Source organism: Falco rusticolus, chromosome 14 (genome assembly GCF_015220075.1).
Source record: "Falco rusticolus isolate bFalRus1 chromosome 14, bFalRus1.pri, whole genome shotgun sequence".
NCBI classification, from domain to species: domain Eukaryota; kingdom Metazoa; phylum Chordata; class Aves; order Falconiformes; family Falconidae; genus Falco; species Falco rusticolus.
This window is the reverse complement of record NC_051200.1, coordinates 4,973,368-4,987,442: the sequence shown is the minus strand read 5'-3', so window position 1 is coordinate 4,987,442 and position 14,075 is coordinate 4,973,368. Positions and strand designations below refer to the sequence as shown.

The window sequence follows — 14,075 nt, the reverse complement described above, 5'->3', positions numbered from 1 at the left end:
ACGGGTGTATATTTGCACAACTTTTGTAAAGGTCAGGTATTAGAAAGAGTATAAACAGGGGTAATCTCCCAATGAACTTCCCAGTGCTCTGCAGCGCCTGTTACCCCAGTGCCTGACCAGTATTAATCAAGGCTCGCTCAGCTTTTATTCCCTGCACATTTACTCACGTTAGGAACTGTCAATGGGGAGCCAGGAACTAACGCAGCTCTGCTCCCATCAGCTCCTATTATTAATGGGATTCAGGATAGCATCCAGGGGGAAGGACCGGTGCTAAGTGATGCTCCTGCTCTAGGAGTTTTCGTGAATAAAAGGGAATACTAACACCTAAAAATCACCTAACGGCAGCGCTGGGAAAGGAATCACGGGGACGTGCTGGGCCTAGGAGAGCCAGCTGGTACAGGACCCACTGAAGCTGCTTTCCCAAACAATATGAACCGCAGTGGTGCTGGCTGAAGTTCCCAGCGCTTCTCCAGCTACAGTATCTCATCGACAATTCCAGTCTCAGTGGTGAATCATTTTCATGACCATTCCACCTGCTATACCAAAGCTGGTACCATATCAGCTACATCACAGGCTGCTGCACCTAATTCTGGAAATCTAATTTAAAAACACTGCAAAAGTGCATGAAGAGAATTCATCAAATACATTCTAGTAATAATAAAACACGATATTGGTATCCATTTTGCTGGAATTATTTCCTTTATTAGAAAAAACATGTAAACCTTCCTAATGCATTTGAGAAAGCAGTGTTGTTCTTCCAGAAGGCCACTCAGTGATCCGAGCGTGCTTTTTACCTGGTTTTCCAGCTGGGCCCTGGAATCCAGGCTCTCCATCAAAGCCGGGGACACCATCAATTCCTGGCAGACCAGGCAGGCCTGCAGGGGCTGTGACTTCTTCTGGCTGTGGGGTTATACCGGGAGCCCCTTGTCGGCCAGGGAGACCTGCACATGGTGCAAATGGAAGGGTAAGTTACCCACAAAAAGTTTACGGTTTTGATGATAATACTGACACAAAGGAGAGGTACACTAAATTAAGACTGCCTTAGTACATCAGCACTGGCTGTCTTTGTAAGAAGTGGTACATCAAGCTCTTTCTAAGTTATTTCAATCTCTAAGAAACTAAAGAGTCCCTCAAATAAGCCCAGGAAGGGAGCTCTGAAATTTCCCCCCTGCCCAAACCACGTGCAATAAAGTATTACAGCTTTTCAATTCCTCCAGCACTCACCTCGACGGCCCATTTCACCTTTCAGCCCAGGGTAACCAGGATCCCCCACTGGCCCATCTTTACCTGGCATCCCCATAAGGCCAGGCTCACCTCTTATACCTGCAAAGACACACAGCTGAAGACCTCAGGGGCTAAGCATAGGGTCCTGATGGTGACCCACACCTGGGACACTGAGAAACACACCGATGGCAGCAATGGCAACAGCATTTCAGCTCTGAGATGGAGGGGACCGCAACCCTTAAGGAACTCTGTGCCATTCTGACATTCAGACTGGCTGCAGAACCTCAAGACAAGAACTCCCACGGCTACATAATTACATTTTATTGAAAGTTTTCTTCCCCTTCCCTGGGTAACCCAGGGAAGGTGTTTGAGGAGTACACATTTTTCTGTGTGGAATCCACCTCTATGCACAGCATAGAGAGATGGGGATATGCCAGCCTACAAAGACAGCAAACAGCTCTTCAACTGGCAGCACTTCTCCATCCTTTCCTGGCTTCTGAGCTGTGTGGTTTGTTTGAAACCTTGCTACTGGAGTTCTTGTTTGCAGCTGCCCTCTAGTCTCCTTTGGCACAGACCAAAGAGAGAGCAACCTTCTCCCTGCCTTAGCCCAGAACAAGATCTCTTCATTCCTACAGTCCTCTTAGCCTCTTGTGGAGGCCTAAATCCACCACACTATGCCTCTGAGCATACACCATAGGTGGGATGAAACAGTGTCTGCAGCCTTCGCCTTTACAGCATATGCAAGTGGGCAACCGTAGTCAACCAGCAGAGCACCACTGCATGTGGACATCACCCACTCAGAAAAAAAAAACAGAAAGAGAAAAAAGTCATTAGGGACACACTGAAGAGCACCTGGAGCTGGCCTCACTTTGCTGCTTTTGGAGTCAGTAGATAAAACCTGCGTGGGCCAAGGGGGAAGATGTAGGCAACAAACTCAGCTGTGCTTACACCTGAGTGAGGTCACACTAACCACACATAGCTGTTCATACTGTCCGGGTGACAGTGGCCAAACCACACCTAGATCCTTTCAAGGCAAGATTACCTTTGAATCCAGATGCTCCAGGGAGTCCGATTGGACCAGTGGGTCCCACATCACCCTTAATGCCTCGCAAGCCAAGAACACCAGGGAAACCTGGATTGCCTGTGTCACCTTGGTCAGAAGCTGGGCCAGGGGGCCCTCGTGGGCCTGGAGGACCTGGAAGACCTAGAGACAACAGCGGTAATTAGCACAGTCTGCTCCTGGGGCAAAGTAGATGCTGGGGCTATCCCCAGTGTGTCTTTCTAGAGGCCAGTCATCATTTGGGTGTCTGTATTTCCAGGGGTGTCCTCCTCCTGAAGGAAAAGAATCAGACCCCACCTGCTTATATCCACTTAGGTCTCATAAGCTTTTAAATCCTTTTAACCACGGTAATTTAGCTTCAAACTGTGGGCCTGAGCACAGCCCTTGCCCCACTTGCTGGCTAGCCTGGTGACCCGGGCATTCCCTAGGGGAATGAGAGCACTGGCTTCAGATCCTTGGCCAGGGAATTGCCTAGACTCTCAGCCTCTCCGACAAGGCTGTGAGACACTGAACGGGTACCAACGCTGTTGCGACAAATCTTTCACACTACACTTACTGTCGACCCTATGGCAAGTGCCTGTAGGTAGCAGTGGAGCTTTGCTGTCTCCCAACTCACACAGCATACTTCTAAACTTCACACAGAGCCTATCATTACAGCTGTGGAAGCCACATACCAAAACGGAGCTGGTGTCCCAATTAAGACACGCTACACTCGATTTAAGTACCCACCTCAGTGCCCAAGTCTGTCTTCAGTACTATAACAGGTGAATGGGACTAGAGAGCTTTAATAACAGGCTGAATCAAATCAGGATTCATTAGTAGGAATTGAAAACAGATCTCCTCGTTCTCGATCCCTGATCTAAACCCCAGGTTGTTAAATGTCAGTACTCATCCAAGTCATTTCCCTTCTGAGCTCTTCAAAGGGACCACATAAAGAAACAGAAATCCCCTTAGCTAGGCCACTCTCCTTAAGAGGCCTCGCTTCATACCTGAGCTCCCATCAGCTCCTGGATGGCCAGCATCCCCAGGTCTCCCACGTATATCAGAAGGAAGAGAAGCTCCAGGTGTTCCTGGCAAGCCAGGCAGTCCCACAGGACCAGGGGGACCTAGAATAAGAGATACAAAATGAGAGAGTGTACCCAAAGCTCTTCAGTGATCTTCACAGAAATGTCTGTGAAAGACCAGGACAGAAGCAGTGGCTGAATAGCGTTTATATTGAGAAGAACAGAAAGACATCGCACTACATGAGGGGAAAAAATACATATTCTGCTGCTTAGGAGATGTATAGACACTGTAACAACTGTGTAGCCAACTGTTTTTCAAATATATAGCCACATCACAGATTTAACATTTACCTGTCAAACTACTAACCACCTTTGTGGCTTCAGTTCTCTTTGGTAACTGCTGACCATGCGGCCCACTAACCTGAGCTGCAATACATCCTGCTGGGCTTCCAGAACATCAATATTTACCCATGTCTCCAGCTGAGCCTTTTGGTCCAGGGAATCCTAGAGCTCCTCTACCCAAGCCTGGAGACCCTTCTTCACCCTTTGGACCTGGGAGGCCTGCAGGGCCTTTAAGTCCAGCTTCACTTAGACCTAATCAAATGTGATTAACAAAGATTAAGAGAGCCTATTCACACAAATAGCAGTTAAATTATTACACAAACAGTTGTAATAAAAACCCAGCCATTTACTACTCTCTGCTGTTTTCAGTAGAGCAACAGAAAGAGATCTGGTGCCTCATGTGCTACGCTGCTTGTGCAGAGTGAATTTAAACCATCTGCAAGGTGCTGAGAGAGGAACATATGACTGTTTTAGTCTTTCCACAAGCTCTTGCACAAGGGTATGAACATAGCGCTCCTGTAACAGGATTTGCCTGCCAGCCCGTATGCTGTGTCTCTCAAGAAGACACAACACAGACTCAACTTTCTGGTCTTTAAATAATCTAGTGGGCTTCACACTCCGACACGGAGAGGTCAGTTCGCACAGACTACTGCAGAAGACACACTGAGGCACAAGTGGTGCAGGGCAGAGGCTCCAGGAAAAGCTGCCGGGAGATGTTCAGCATGTCACTCTGGTAAAAGTAAATACTAAGCAGCTTGCTCAGATGAAAAACTGTGGAGGATCTATATGCTGTAAATCATTACCTTCTAACAGAGAACGTTTCAAACAAGTATTGTTTGAATTGTACACATGAAGACTTGTGTTGTCCTATTTCATGCATAAAATGTCTGCCACAGATTTTAAGCGCTCCTTTACCTGATGACTGTAACTAAACAAGTCTCTCTGGTAAAGTCTTTCTCCACCGCTCTGCATTTAGTAAAACAGTTTGCAGAACAGAACCACATTCCGTTTCATATGGTTAAAAACATGAAAAAATCCAGAACAAGCTTCCCAAAAGCAGAATCCAGAACCTAATCAAATAAATCAGCTTCTGATTTAATGATTCTAATGCCTTTCTTGAGCTCCATATAATGGAGGGATATGAGCAGTAAGGAAACATGTCATCGCTAAGCCTAACTCAAAGCAAGCCTTTGGTGTTGCCCTGCTGAAATCAAACATCCATTAGAAATGGAAGAGTTTTGATTTTATTCCATCAGTTTTCCAGCAGTGACACAGTCCTTCAGGAATTCAAGGAGAACCATCACCAGAAAAGCCTCTTCAGCTCCACAGGCTGCATCCTATTCTTACTAGCATTTAAGAAGAATTTATTCATACACATTCAGTATCCTGTGGTTTTTATGTGGGTTATAATTGAATCCAGAACTGGGTGAAACAGTGGGATTTTGTGGGAAACACTGCTCTCATGATAGACCAGTGTATGCATTTCCCCAGCTGTGATACTTCTACTACACGTTTCCTTTACCTGGTGTTCCAGGAGATCCTTTTGTGCCTGGCAAGCCATTCAGACCATTTAAACCCGGAAATCCATGAAATCCTGGAGACATTGGAAACACGTATGTGAGCAAATAAGCAAATAATCCAGTTAGGTGGAAATGCACAAGATGTTTCATGGAGACTACAACGTGCCCCAGAAACCTGACACACAGGGGGACACAGTATGAAAAATCTTCCTTCACACAGGCCCCCCTTCATGGAAATTCTTCCCACTGCTCTCACCACTTTTACCCTCAGTGAACACCCATCAGTGAACCAAATCAAGTGAGAGCCTCTCCCTTTCCAACCACTCCTCTGCTCATTTCTAGCAGCTGGTGCCTGCGCTAACATTGCCAAGAAATGAGCTGATTTCCCACGCACAGCTGGCCCACACATAAGAGTGCTGCCTGCCTGCTGTGATGTACTTGGCTGAAACACTGGTTTTCTGACCCAATTTCTCCTCCCATGTGCAGGCTCCACATATACCTTTAGGTCCTGCTGTTCCACGAGCTCCAGGGAATCCAACAGATCCTGGCTGCCCTGGAGGTCCTGGTGGTCCAGGGGTTCCTCTCAGCCCAGCATTTCCAGGGATTCCTAAAAACAAGCAGAAAAATGTTCCTGTACTACACTGGGCTGGAACAGCTCATGGCTCCACCTTACAGCTTCTCCTCCTGCACTTAACTTGTAAGAATAAACTACTATTTAGATAAAGCAAAACCAGATCCAAATCTCTCCTCACTACCACTACTAGCATAGCATTTATCAAACTACTTATTTGGTAGCTTTTTTTTTTTTTTTAAATCATAGCAATGACATTCTTCATCATCCATCAAGGGACACACTAGAACCGTTCACATACTGAATAACTAATTAAATTGTTTTCCAAATAAAATATTCCAATAACAACTTTCACTGTTTTCCCACCTTTAATCTTGATAACAGCTTGAGAATCTACCTGCTAGTTGCAACACGACCCAAAGACACTAGTAGCCATCCTTCTGGGTAGGTTTGGCTCTACAGAAGGAAAGGACAGAAATGTTGCAATGGAAGATTGTAGAGCAGTCTTGGCCACAAGCAGCTGCAAAGAAGCTGCTACTGCTTGTATCTAACTGAGGTCTTCCCTGTTTGTTAAAGGAATTCCTTTAGATTGTGCAGGATTCACCACAGGGTTGGTCCACAGGGTCAGTCACAAGAGGACAAGGTAACACCTTACACTAGTGTCAAAGAAAATTCCCATCTTCTTGTCAACCCTCTTGTTTAAGCCTCAGCTGAGACGGGCCATCGAGGGCTAAGGGAACAACAAGGTGAGGCTGTTCCACAGTCACACCATGAACTGCAGAACTTGGATGCCTAGTCCAGTACCTGCTGGTCCTTCTTGGCCAAGATCTCCTGGGCCTCCTTTGAGTCCATTTACTCCAGTGTTTCCTGCGTAGCCTGGTTCACCCTTGAATCCATCTCGCCCCCTCTCTCCTGAAAGGATGAAAACATACCACGTGCTAGAGTGCAAGTCAAACTGGAGGAAGGCATGAAGGGAATAAGAAACATGTTATGTTGAGGCTGTAGCACTTGTGTCTGCTTAGACATGTTCTGGGTCCTGGCCTGGACTCCCTGGATGCCAAATACCAGTGCAAGTTCACAAGCTCCTCCGCAAGAAGTGAAGTGGGACCCAGCGTTAGAATCGGTCTGTTCTCAAACATGTTCATTATCATCCGGATTTGTGTCCTGCCTGGATTAAAGACTCCTCAAACCTCACTTCCAGGACAGGGCTAAAGTATTCAACTTTATAGGTTACAAAAATACCCAAACTGGGCAAAGCCATCCTGCTTAATCTCTAGAATTTTGTGTTCTTGAAGTCAGCAGTCAAGGGCTGCTTCACCTGGGAATCCCGGGTCCCCTCGCTCTCCTTTTGGTCCAGCAATGCCAGGAATGCCAACAGACTCTCCCTGGTCACCTGGAAAAGAAAGGCAAAGTGGGAAGGCCATTCTGTAAGTGACTGTGGAGAGCAGTTTTCAGGGCTGCTTAATAGCCTTGTTCATTAAATAAACCTTGTCTATACTTCAAATCCATGGAGCAAACAAACACAGTAAGCGATGTACCCAAGTCTGAAAATGCTTATAAACAGCAATGGATGCAAATCCACTCATGCAAATGCATGATAAGACAAACATTTAAGGGTAATTCCATAACATCCTGCCCTTTATACTTTTGACACAAGGAGATGAGAGAAAAGGGTGCCTCTTGTACAGTCCAACACACTTCACACAGTGCTGTGGCCAAACTTTCAAAGGATCATAAAGTATTTAAGCTTTAGACAAGACTGGTCTTGTCTGAATTAAGTCCCTTACAAGGGGATGTGTACTTCGGCACCAGTCACTGGAGAGCAACAGACATTTCTAGAACACAGCTCATTCATTTTGGTCACGAATATTAGGACTGTGTATACTGAAAGACTATGGACACTATGAAAGATTCCTTACCCTTTGGACCAGGGAGGCCAATAGGTCCTGGGAATCCGAGTGTTCCTGTGACACCATCTGAACCCTGAAAAAACAACCCCAAAGATAGCCTTTGCTTTTATTCTTGCTGTTCCAAGCTTGGGTCATGTGGGATAACAGACCACAGAGACGTAGGAAGAAACATTATCCAAAGTGCAATTCAACAGTATGAGCCAAACAAAAACAATCTGGAAGTTTTGTAAGGAAAAATCCTGCCAGCTTCTCCTGCTTTGCTACAGAAGTAACAATTAGAACACAGGATTTTCCTAAGAGCACTTGGAGAAGATGAAGATATTTTAAGAAGGTATTTACCCTCTCTCCTGGCATTCCTGGAAATCCTATGATACCATGTGCACCCTTCTGTCCTGGCAGCCCAGGCCGTCCAGGTGGGCCAGGGAAGCCTGGGTCACCATGAAGACCCCTCTCTTTGCTTGCTGACCCAACTGGCCCAGGGAGACCAGGCTGTCCACGGCTTCCTGGGATTCCTTTATCACCTGGATTATACGAAAGAATGTAATTTAATTTCATAATACAAGCAGTCAGCTCATTTGGGCCAATTGACCTGTTACCCAAAGCTTCCTTTCGAGAGTTAGAATGGATGGCATTAGCTCTGCAGAACAGATCTTAAAAGGAAAACTTTTCTCAAAATACAGAACTGCCATATGCATATCCTGCTCAAATGTGAATGGCAGAACAGAAAACGGTAATACTGCAGGCGCTGTCAAAAGGACAGACCATGCTCCACTGTTACTGAACATCTGTCACAAGGCTGTGAAATACCTCTAGGTCCAGGGAATCCCCCAAGTCCAGCTAATCCAGGATCTCCTTTGTCTCCTTTGAATTGCAGTGCCTGTTCTGGAGGCCCAAGAACGGGAAGGCCAGGTGGACCTACATCACCTCTGTCACCTGAAGAAATAAGAAGGAAATCATCTTGCAAAATAATCTAACAGAGAAAGTGTGTAACATTAGAAGCTAGCAGACAAAACCAGAACTTCCATGTCTCCTGATGTGAATTCATCAGTAAGTGCTCAGCACCTTTCACAACCGGGCCAAAGTATTTCACAAGGAAGAAAAGAACACGGTATTTAGCAGAAAACATTAAATATGCAGACAGCTCAGAAGGGCCTCCCAAGTCCCTCTGCTGCACAGCCAGCAAAAGCCTTTCAGCTGTTTCTCACCTTTTTGACCTTGGAGTCCCACAGCTCCAGGGCTCCCTTTTCCTCCAGCTGTGCCAGGAGCTCCTTTAAACCCATTGACCCCAGGGACACCGGGCAGCCCTGGCATGCCAGGGAAACCAAGCAGGCCAGAAGACCCTTTCTCACCTGTATAGAAAAGTTGAGAAATAAAAAGGAAAAATTAGTCTCTTCTGGTACACTGCATATCCACCTAACCAGCAGGCAAAGGCAGCGTGGGTCTGGTCGATCACCCAAATCTACGTAGTAAAACTTTACAGCACAAGCATAGCATGGGCACTTCTCTCATGGGTCTCGACTCAGGATACTTTCAACCAGCACTTTTCAGTTCACCTTTCAGAGCCTGGTCCTGCTTTCACTGGAGAGCAAAACCCCATCAAATTCCAAGACTGCATCATGCAGTTACATGGCTCTATCGGTCTCCACATAAAGTAACACACAACTCTCCAAGTAACCAGCTATTGTATTGGTGCTTAATGACCACACAAATGGTAAATTTTTACTTCCCATTTGGTTTGTGCTTCATTCTCTCCCTTCTATAAATCTCATTCGCTGTTCGTCATTTCTTCAGTTTTCTTGTCTTTCTATCTTGATTTACACAACCTTTTGTCCCTAAAGGCCCAAGTCCTTTAAGATGGATCTCTTTATAACCATGATTTGATAATTAAATCCACCATTCATAACTCAGCAGCAAAACAAATGCATTCCAACACTAGTTGGCAATTCATTCTCTTCTGACAAGTTGGGCCTAAAATCAGTATTGAGAAGTTAATTTTTTTGTGGGCACAGTAATCTCAGGCTATTCCCTTAGTGGAACACGTACCTTTTGGCCCAGAGAAACCTGGACGTCCATCTTGACCAAAAGGCCCTGGTGGCCCTAGGAATCCTCTTTCCCCAGGAGATCCTGGAGCACCATCAGGACCTGGGAAGCCTTTCATGCCAGCAGGGCCTTGTGGACCTACGTCCCCAGTCAAGCCTTTGGCTCCAGGAAGACCTGAATCGATACAAGAAAGAACTGAGTAGATTATATCACACAAACCCTAGGACAATTTGTGGACAGCTTTGCAAAGTCTTTAAACACAGCATTGTTTTTAATGACAAATGGACCTTATGGCACATGCAGCCTACTAGAAGGCATAAAGCTTAGAACTGCAAAAGCATTAGTTGTCTAATAATAAAATACCTATGAAGAGGGTTACTGCCTACGTCACTACACAACTGGCAAGAGTGAAACCCCTTATGATGTATCCATTTTTGTCTCCTTTACCAGCCACTAAACTGTAGTGCACCAGTCTTACCTTTATCATCAAGGCAACCAAACCAGAATGGGGAGCATCATTAATGCCGGCTTCTGCATCCCACCCCATCCTCTGGGTGAACCAGAGATCATTTGGAGAGGCTTGTTTTAACAAGTTCCGTTTCCACCTCGGTAGTTAAAGTGTACTTCTCAAAAGCAAATCGCTCACTAAAGGAACAAGCCTCTGATTGTGCTGTCACAAAACGTACTGTTTTGCCTCTAAATGTTTCGGAATGTTTCTAGCTGAAGCTTTGTAACGGTTTACAATTTTAAATAAAGGCTCAAACCATTGAAAACCGAATGCTCAGATGCAAAAGGAGGAAGAGAAGCAAAAATCTGGTGGCTTCTGAAAAATGGCATTTGCAGCAGTAGCACCCAATAAATGAGCTTTGTTATACTTGGGGCTTAAACATTTTAAGCTACAGCTTGGTATTTTTTAAAGCAGAAGATGAAATGGTTGCTTTAATTAAGATGACAAAGAAAACACACACACTTAAAATCTGTACATATTCAGGATTTCCTGATAGGCTTCAGGCTTTGTTACTGTCTGAGCATTCTCACTGCAATGGTTCTTTGCCTTCTGATTTGATTAGCAATAATAAGGGGTATCACCTATAGTCAATGCAATTCTTGTAGCATTAAAAGCTAGGTTGTTAGTCCATGAGCTTTTATGCTACACTGCATTTTCTCACCTTGACAGCCTATGTGAAGAACCCATAACCAAACAGTGTGACATCAGAAATGGAGAGTTGATGATAAATGGAATAGAAACATGGTGAAGGAAAAAACAGACAAAATATGTAAACAGAAAGAACAAGGGTACAAAAGAAATTAATGATTTAGAGAGACAATAGCTGCAAAAAAAAAAATCATTTGGAGCTTATCAACCTAGCAATGGGAGGTTTTTAAAAACAGTCGAAGGAAAGTCATATATGGCATACAGTCCAAAAATATAAAACAATAGAGAGGCAACGGGAATGTTAACATTAAAATGAAAAAACCTAAATCTCTGTGATTTTCATTTCAAATGGCATTACTGCTTTCATTCACTTGTTGTCACTGTGCTCCAGCACTGTCATTCTGTGTGTCAGAACAGAGAGGTTATGTCACAGGCCATGACCCACTAATTCTGAGGTCCCTCTTTGCTTGGTTCTCAAGTCTTGCACATACCGCCATCATGAAACACTGTAGTCAGTGCAGCTTGAGAGAAACTACTCTACTCAAGTGGTGGGGTTTTTTCCCCTTGAACAGGAGGGAAATAAATTTCTTTTCTGCCCCAGGGAAGAGAAAGCCAGGGAAAACAAGCACTTGTTCTGAGAAAGCCAACAATTTTTCGATCTATCAAAATCACATTTCAAGCAACCTCATACATTAGAAATTAATCATCATGAAAATGGGAAATGAAGATTAGTCAATGATACAGCCAGCATGTAAGAGCAGAGATGTTAAAAATATCAAGACATTTAAGATGCTTTCTCCTATCTTTCTGCTGCACCTCTTACAGCCTTGGGGCAACATTTCTAGGCAGGAGTCGTCCAGCAGTCAGAGGCAAAAGGCTCAAATTCCACACTCTATTACCCCTAACCAGAGGTAGGATCTCACTCCTACTCACACCTCCTCAGCACTGCAGCCTCCAGCTTAGCTACTTGTCTTCACCTGAAGACATTACGTACCTGGTGCTCCTGCAAGGCCAACTGACCCCAAGGGTCCCGGTTTTCCCTTAATGCCAAAAGGACCTCCGGGACCAGGAGGTCCCCGCAGTCCAGGGATGCCTGAATATCCTGGGTTACCCTGTTCGCCTTTAATACCTAGGAGGCCTGGTCTTCCATCTAACCCTGGGAACAGAGAGGTGGGTGGTTACAGGACAAATAAAATTCACACTTCTAATTAAAATGTGAGTTTTAATAAAAGTCTTTGAGTTGCATTAGATACTGAAAGAAAACCAGCAGATCACTACCTGTGAGAAGCTTAGAGGACTGCTAACACAGTACCTTAAAGGGATTGGAAAGAGGAAAGATTTTTGAAAGAGAAACAGTTTGATATTCCCAGATACGAGCAGTATCAGTCCTTACCTTTTGGTCCTGGAAATCCAAGATCACCTGTAAGCCCTTTATCACCTGGGAGTCCAGGTCTGCCACGCTCTCCCAGGGCTCCGCTCTCAGCACCAAACACATCTCCAGGAGCTCCTTTTGCTCCAGCTAAGCCTGAAGCACCCATTTTCCCAGGCAAACCATCTGTTCCATCCAGTCCTGGAAGTCCTGGTGACCCTTGCTCTCCTCGAGGCCCAGGGAAGCCTTAAACGGAAAAACAGTAAATGTCATGCAGCAGAAGAACAGATTGGCAGTGCTGTGTTAATGGTTGGACTTGATGATCTTAAAGGTCTTTTCCAACCTAAACGATTCTATGATTCTGTGATACTACAATATTTGCTTCCAATAGCATCTTTAACAAAATAAATATTTAAAAAATTTCCATGCTAGAAAAAGTTGTTTGGAAAGTTCAAAACCATTCAAATATCCTTTCACTTTTTTTTTTTTTTTTAAAAGAATACTTTAGGAGTATCTGGGAGCTGCAGCTAGTTGCAGCTTTACAAGCTTGGTTTCACTAGATGGCAGATTAGGCAAAAAGGACAAAAAAAAAAAAAAAGGAGTAAAATGGCCATTTCGGGCTACAGACAGGTAATTATCTCACTACCACTACCACCCCCCCAAGCTGCAAAGATGTTATACTCATCACACCTTTCTTACTCTGCCTCTATGACAGCCAACTTCTGGCACGGTGCAGTAGAAGACACTGGCAGCCTTGGTACAAGGACTGGAAAGTACTCTCCCTGTATCAAGCAGACACTAAACTGCACTGCTATGTGGATGTGTCACACTGCTCTGGGGTTATGTCATGAAACCAGCGACTCCATAAAGGTGACATGCCCCCTTAACGTAGCGAAAGGATAACAGATTTCGTCAGTCATATCCAGAGAAACCTGATGGATACACAGCAACCTAACTTTAGGCATCTTCTCTCACGACCTCTGTTTCATGTTCTTTATTTATACAACCATCAGAAATTCCCACAGCTAAAATGCCTTTACCAGAGTACCACATGGCTTAAAACAAGTTTTACACTAAACTTGTAGTTAACCCAAACTGTAACAGAGCACATGGTGACAGTCTCTGGAGAAACAAATTGCGTTGGTTGTCCTCTTTTCTTCCAGCAGTGCCATAATATTATAGGCAGCTAACACATATCTTGAGCATTTTTTTTTGTTTTCTTCCAAGCTGCAACCACTTGCTTGCAGAGATTGCATTTGGAAGGAGCCCAGTGGAGCAAACAATGGAGCATTATGAATGTACCAGACAGATAAGTGGCTAGAAGGTCAGACAACTCTTTTGATAAAATACTGTACACATTAATCAGACAATAAAAAGAACTCCAGTAACTTGCTTCTTACCAGGTTCCCCTTGCAAGCCTATTATTCCTGGAAATCCTGGCTGTCCTTTTGACCCATGTAGTCCAGGTTGGCCTGGAATGCCAGGAAAGCCCTTGCTGCCTTTGGGACCTAAGGGTAAAAATGTATTAATGATTGAATAGTGGAAGACAAAAACACAGCACAAAAATACAGCATCAGATCTTTCCTGCAAAGCTTGTGCTACGAACACTCACTGGATATGCAATTTAAGCTACATAAAGTCTCAAAGCTATGCAAGTTTCATCAGCTGCATAAACTTAGAAGGAGAGGGCTTGTGTTCAGAGGCTACATGAAAGCAAAAAAATGGTGCAGTTATTAAGATCCTACATGGGATTTAAGCTTAGACTCTTTGAAAAAGAAAAAAGAACATTGCTCTGACAGTTAACTCTCTGCAACAACTATCACTCGGAGATTAATTAGCAGGTATTATCTTCCTTGAGGAATAACTGCTTCTTGGTAGT

At 44.5% G+C, this 14,075-nt stretch overlaps 1 protein-coding gene across 2 annotated transcripts in view; it reads right to left on the bottom strand.

The window, feature by feature from the left end:
• Positions 1 to 14,075, bottom strand: part of COL4A6 (collagen type IV alpha 6 chain) — a 141,106-nt gene that overhangs the window by 7,310 nt on the left and 119,721 nt on the right. Inside the window, exons 25-42 of one of the 2 annotated variants that reach the window (XM_037407924.1) lie at positions 13,597 to 13,704; positions 12,221 to 12,442; positions 11,822 to 11,983; positions 10,841 to 10,849; positions 9,675 to 9,845; positions 8,837 to 8,980; positions 8,439 to 8,564; positions 7,971 to 8,152; positions 7,641 to 7,704; positions 7,040 to 7,114; positions 6,526 to 6,633; positions 5,650 to 5,757; positions 5,153 to 5,224; positions 3,757 to 3,882; positions 3,274 to 3,390; positions 2,267 to 2,428; positions 1,225 to 1,323; positions 795 to 941 (exon numbers count right to left, since the gene is read on the bottom strand). In XM_037407924.1, coding sequence (XP_037263821.1) covers positions 795 to 941; positions 1,225 to 1,323; positions 2,267 to 2,428; positions 3,274 to 3,390; positions 3,757 to 3,882; positions 5,153 to 5,224; positions 5,650 to 5,757; positions 6,526 to 6,633; positions 7,040 to 7,114; positions 7,641 to 7,704; positions 7,971 to 8,152; positions 8,439 to 8,564; positions 8,837 to 8,980; positions 9,675 to 9,845; positions 10,841 to 10,849; positions 11,822 to 11,983; positions 12,221 to 12,442; positions 13,597 to 13,704 — 2,202 coding nt within the window. The remainder of the gene's footprint in view (positions 1 to 794; positions 942 to 1,224; positions 1,324 to 2,266; positions 2,429 to 3,273; positions 3,391 to 3,756; positions 3,883 to 5,152; positions 5,225 to 5,649; positions 5,758 to 6,525; positions 6,634 to 7,039; positions 7,115 to 7,640; positions 7,705 to 7,970; positions 8,153 to 8,438; positions 8,565 to 8,836; positions 8,981 to 9,674; positions 9,846 to 10,840; positions 10,850 to 11,821; positions 11,984 to 12,220; positions 12,443 to 13,596; positions 13,705 to 14,075) is intronic. The other variant, XM_037407925.1, reaches the window with a different exon arrangement.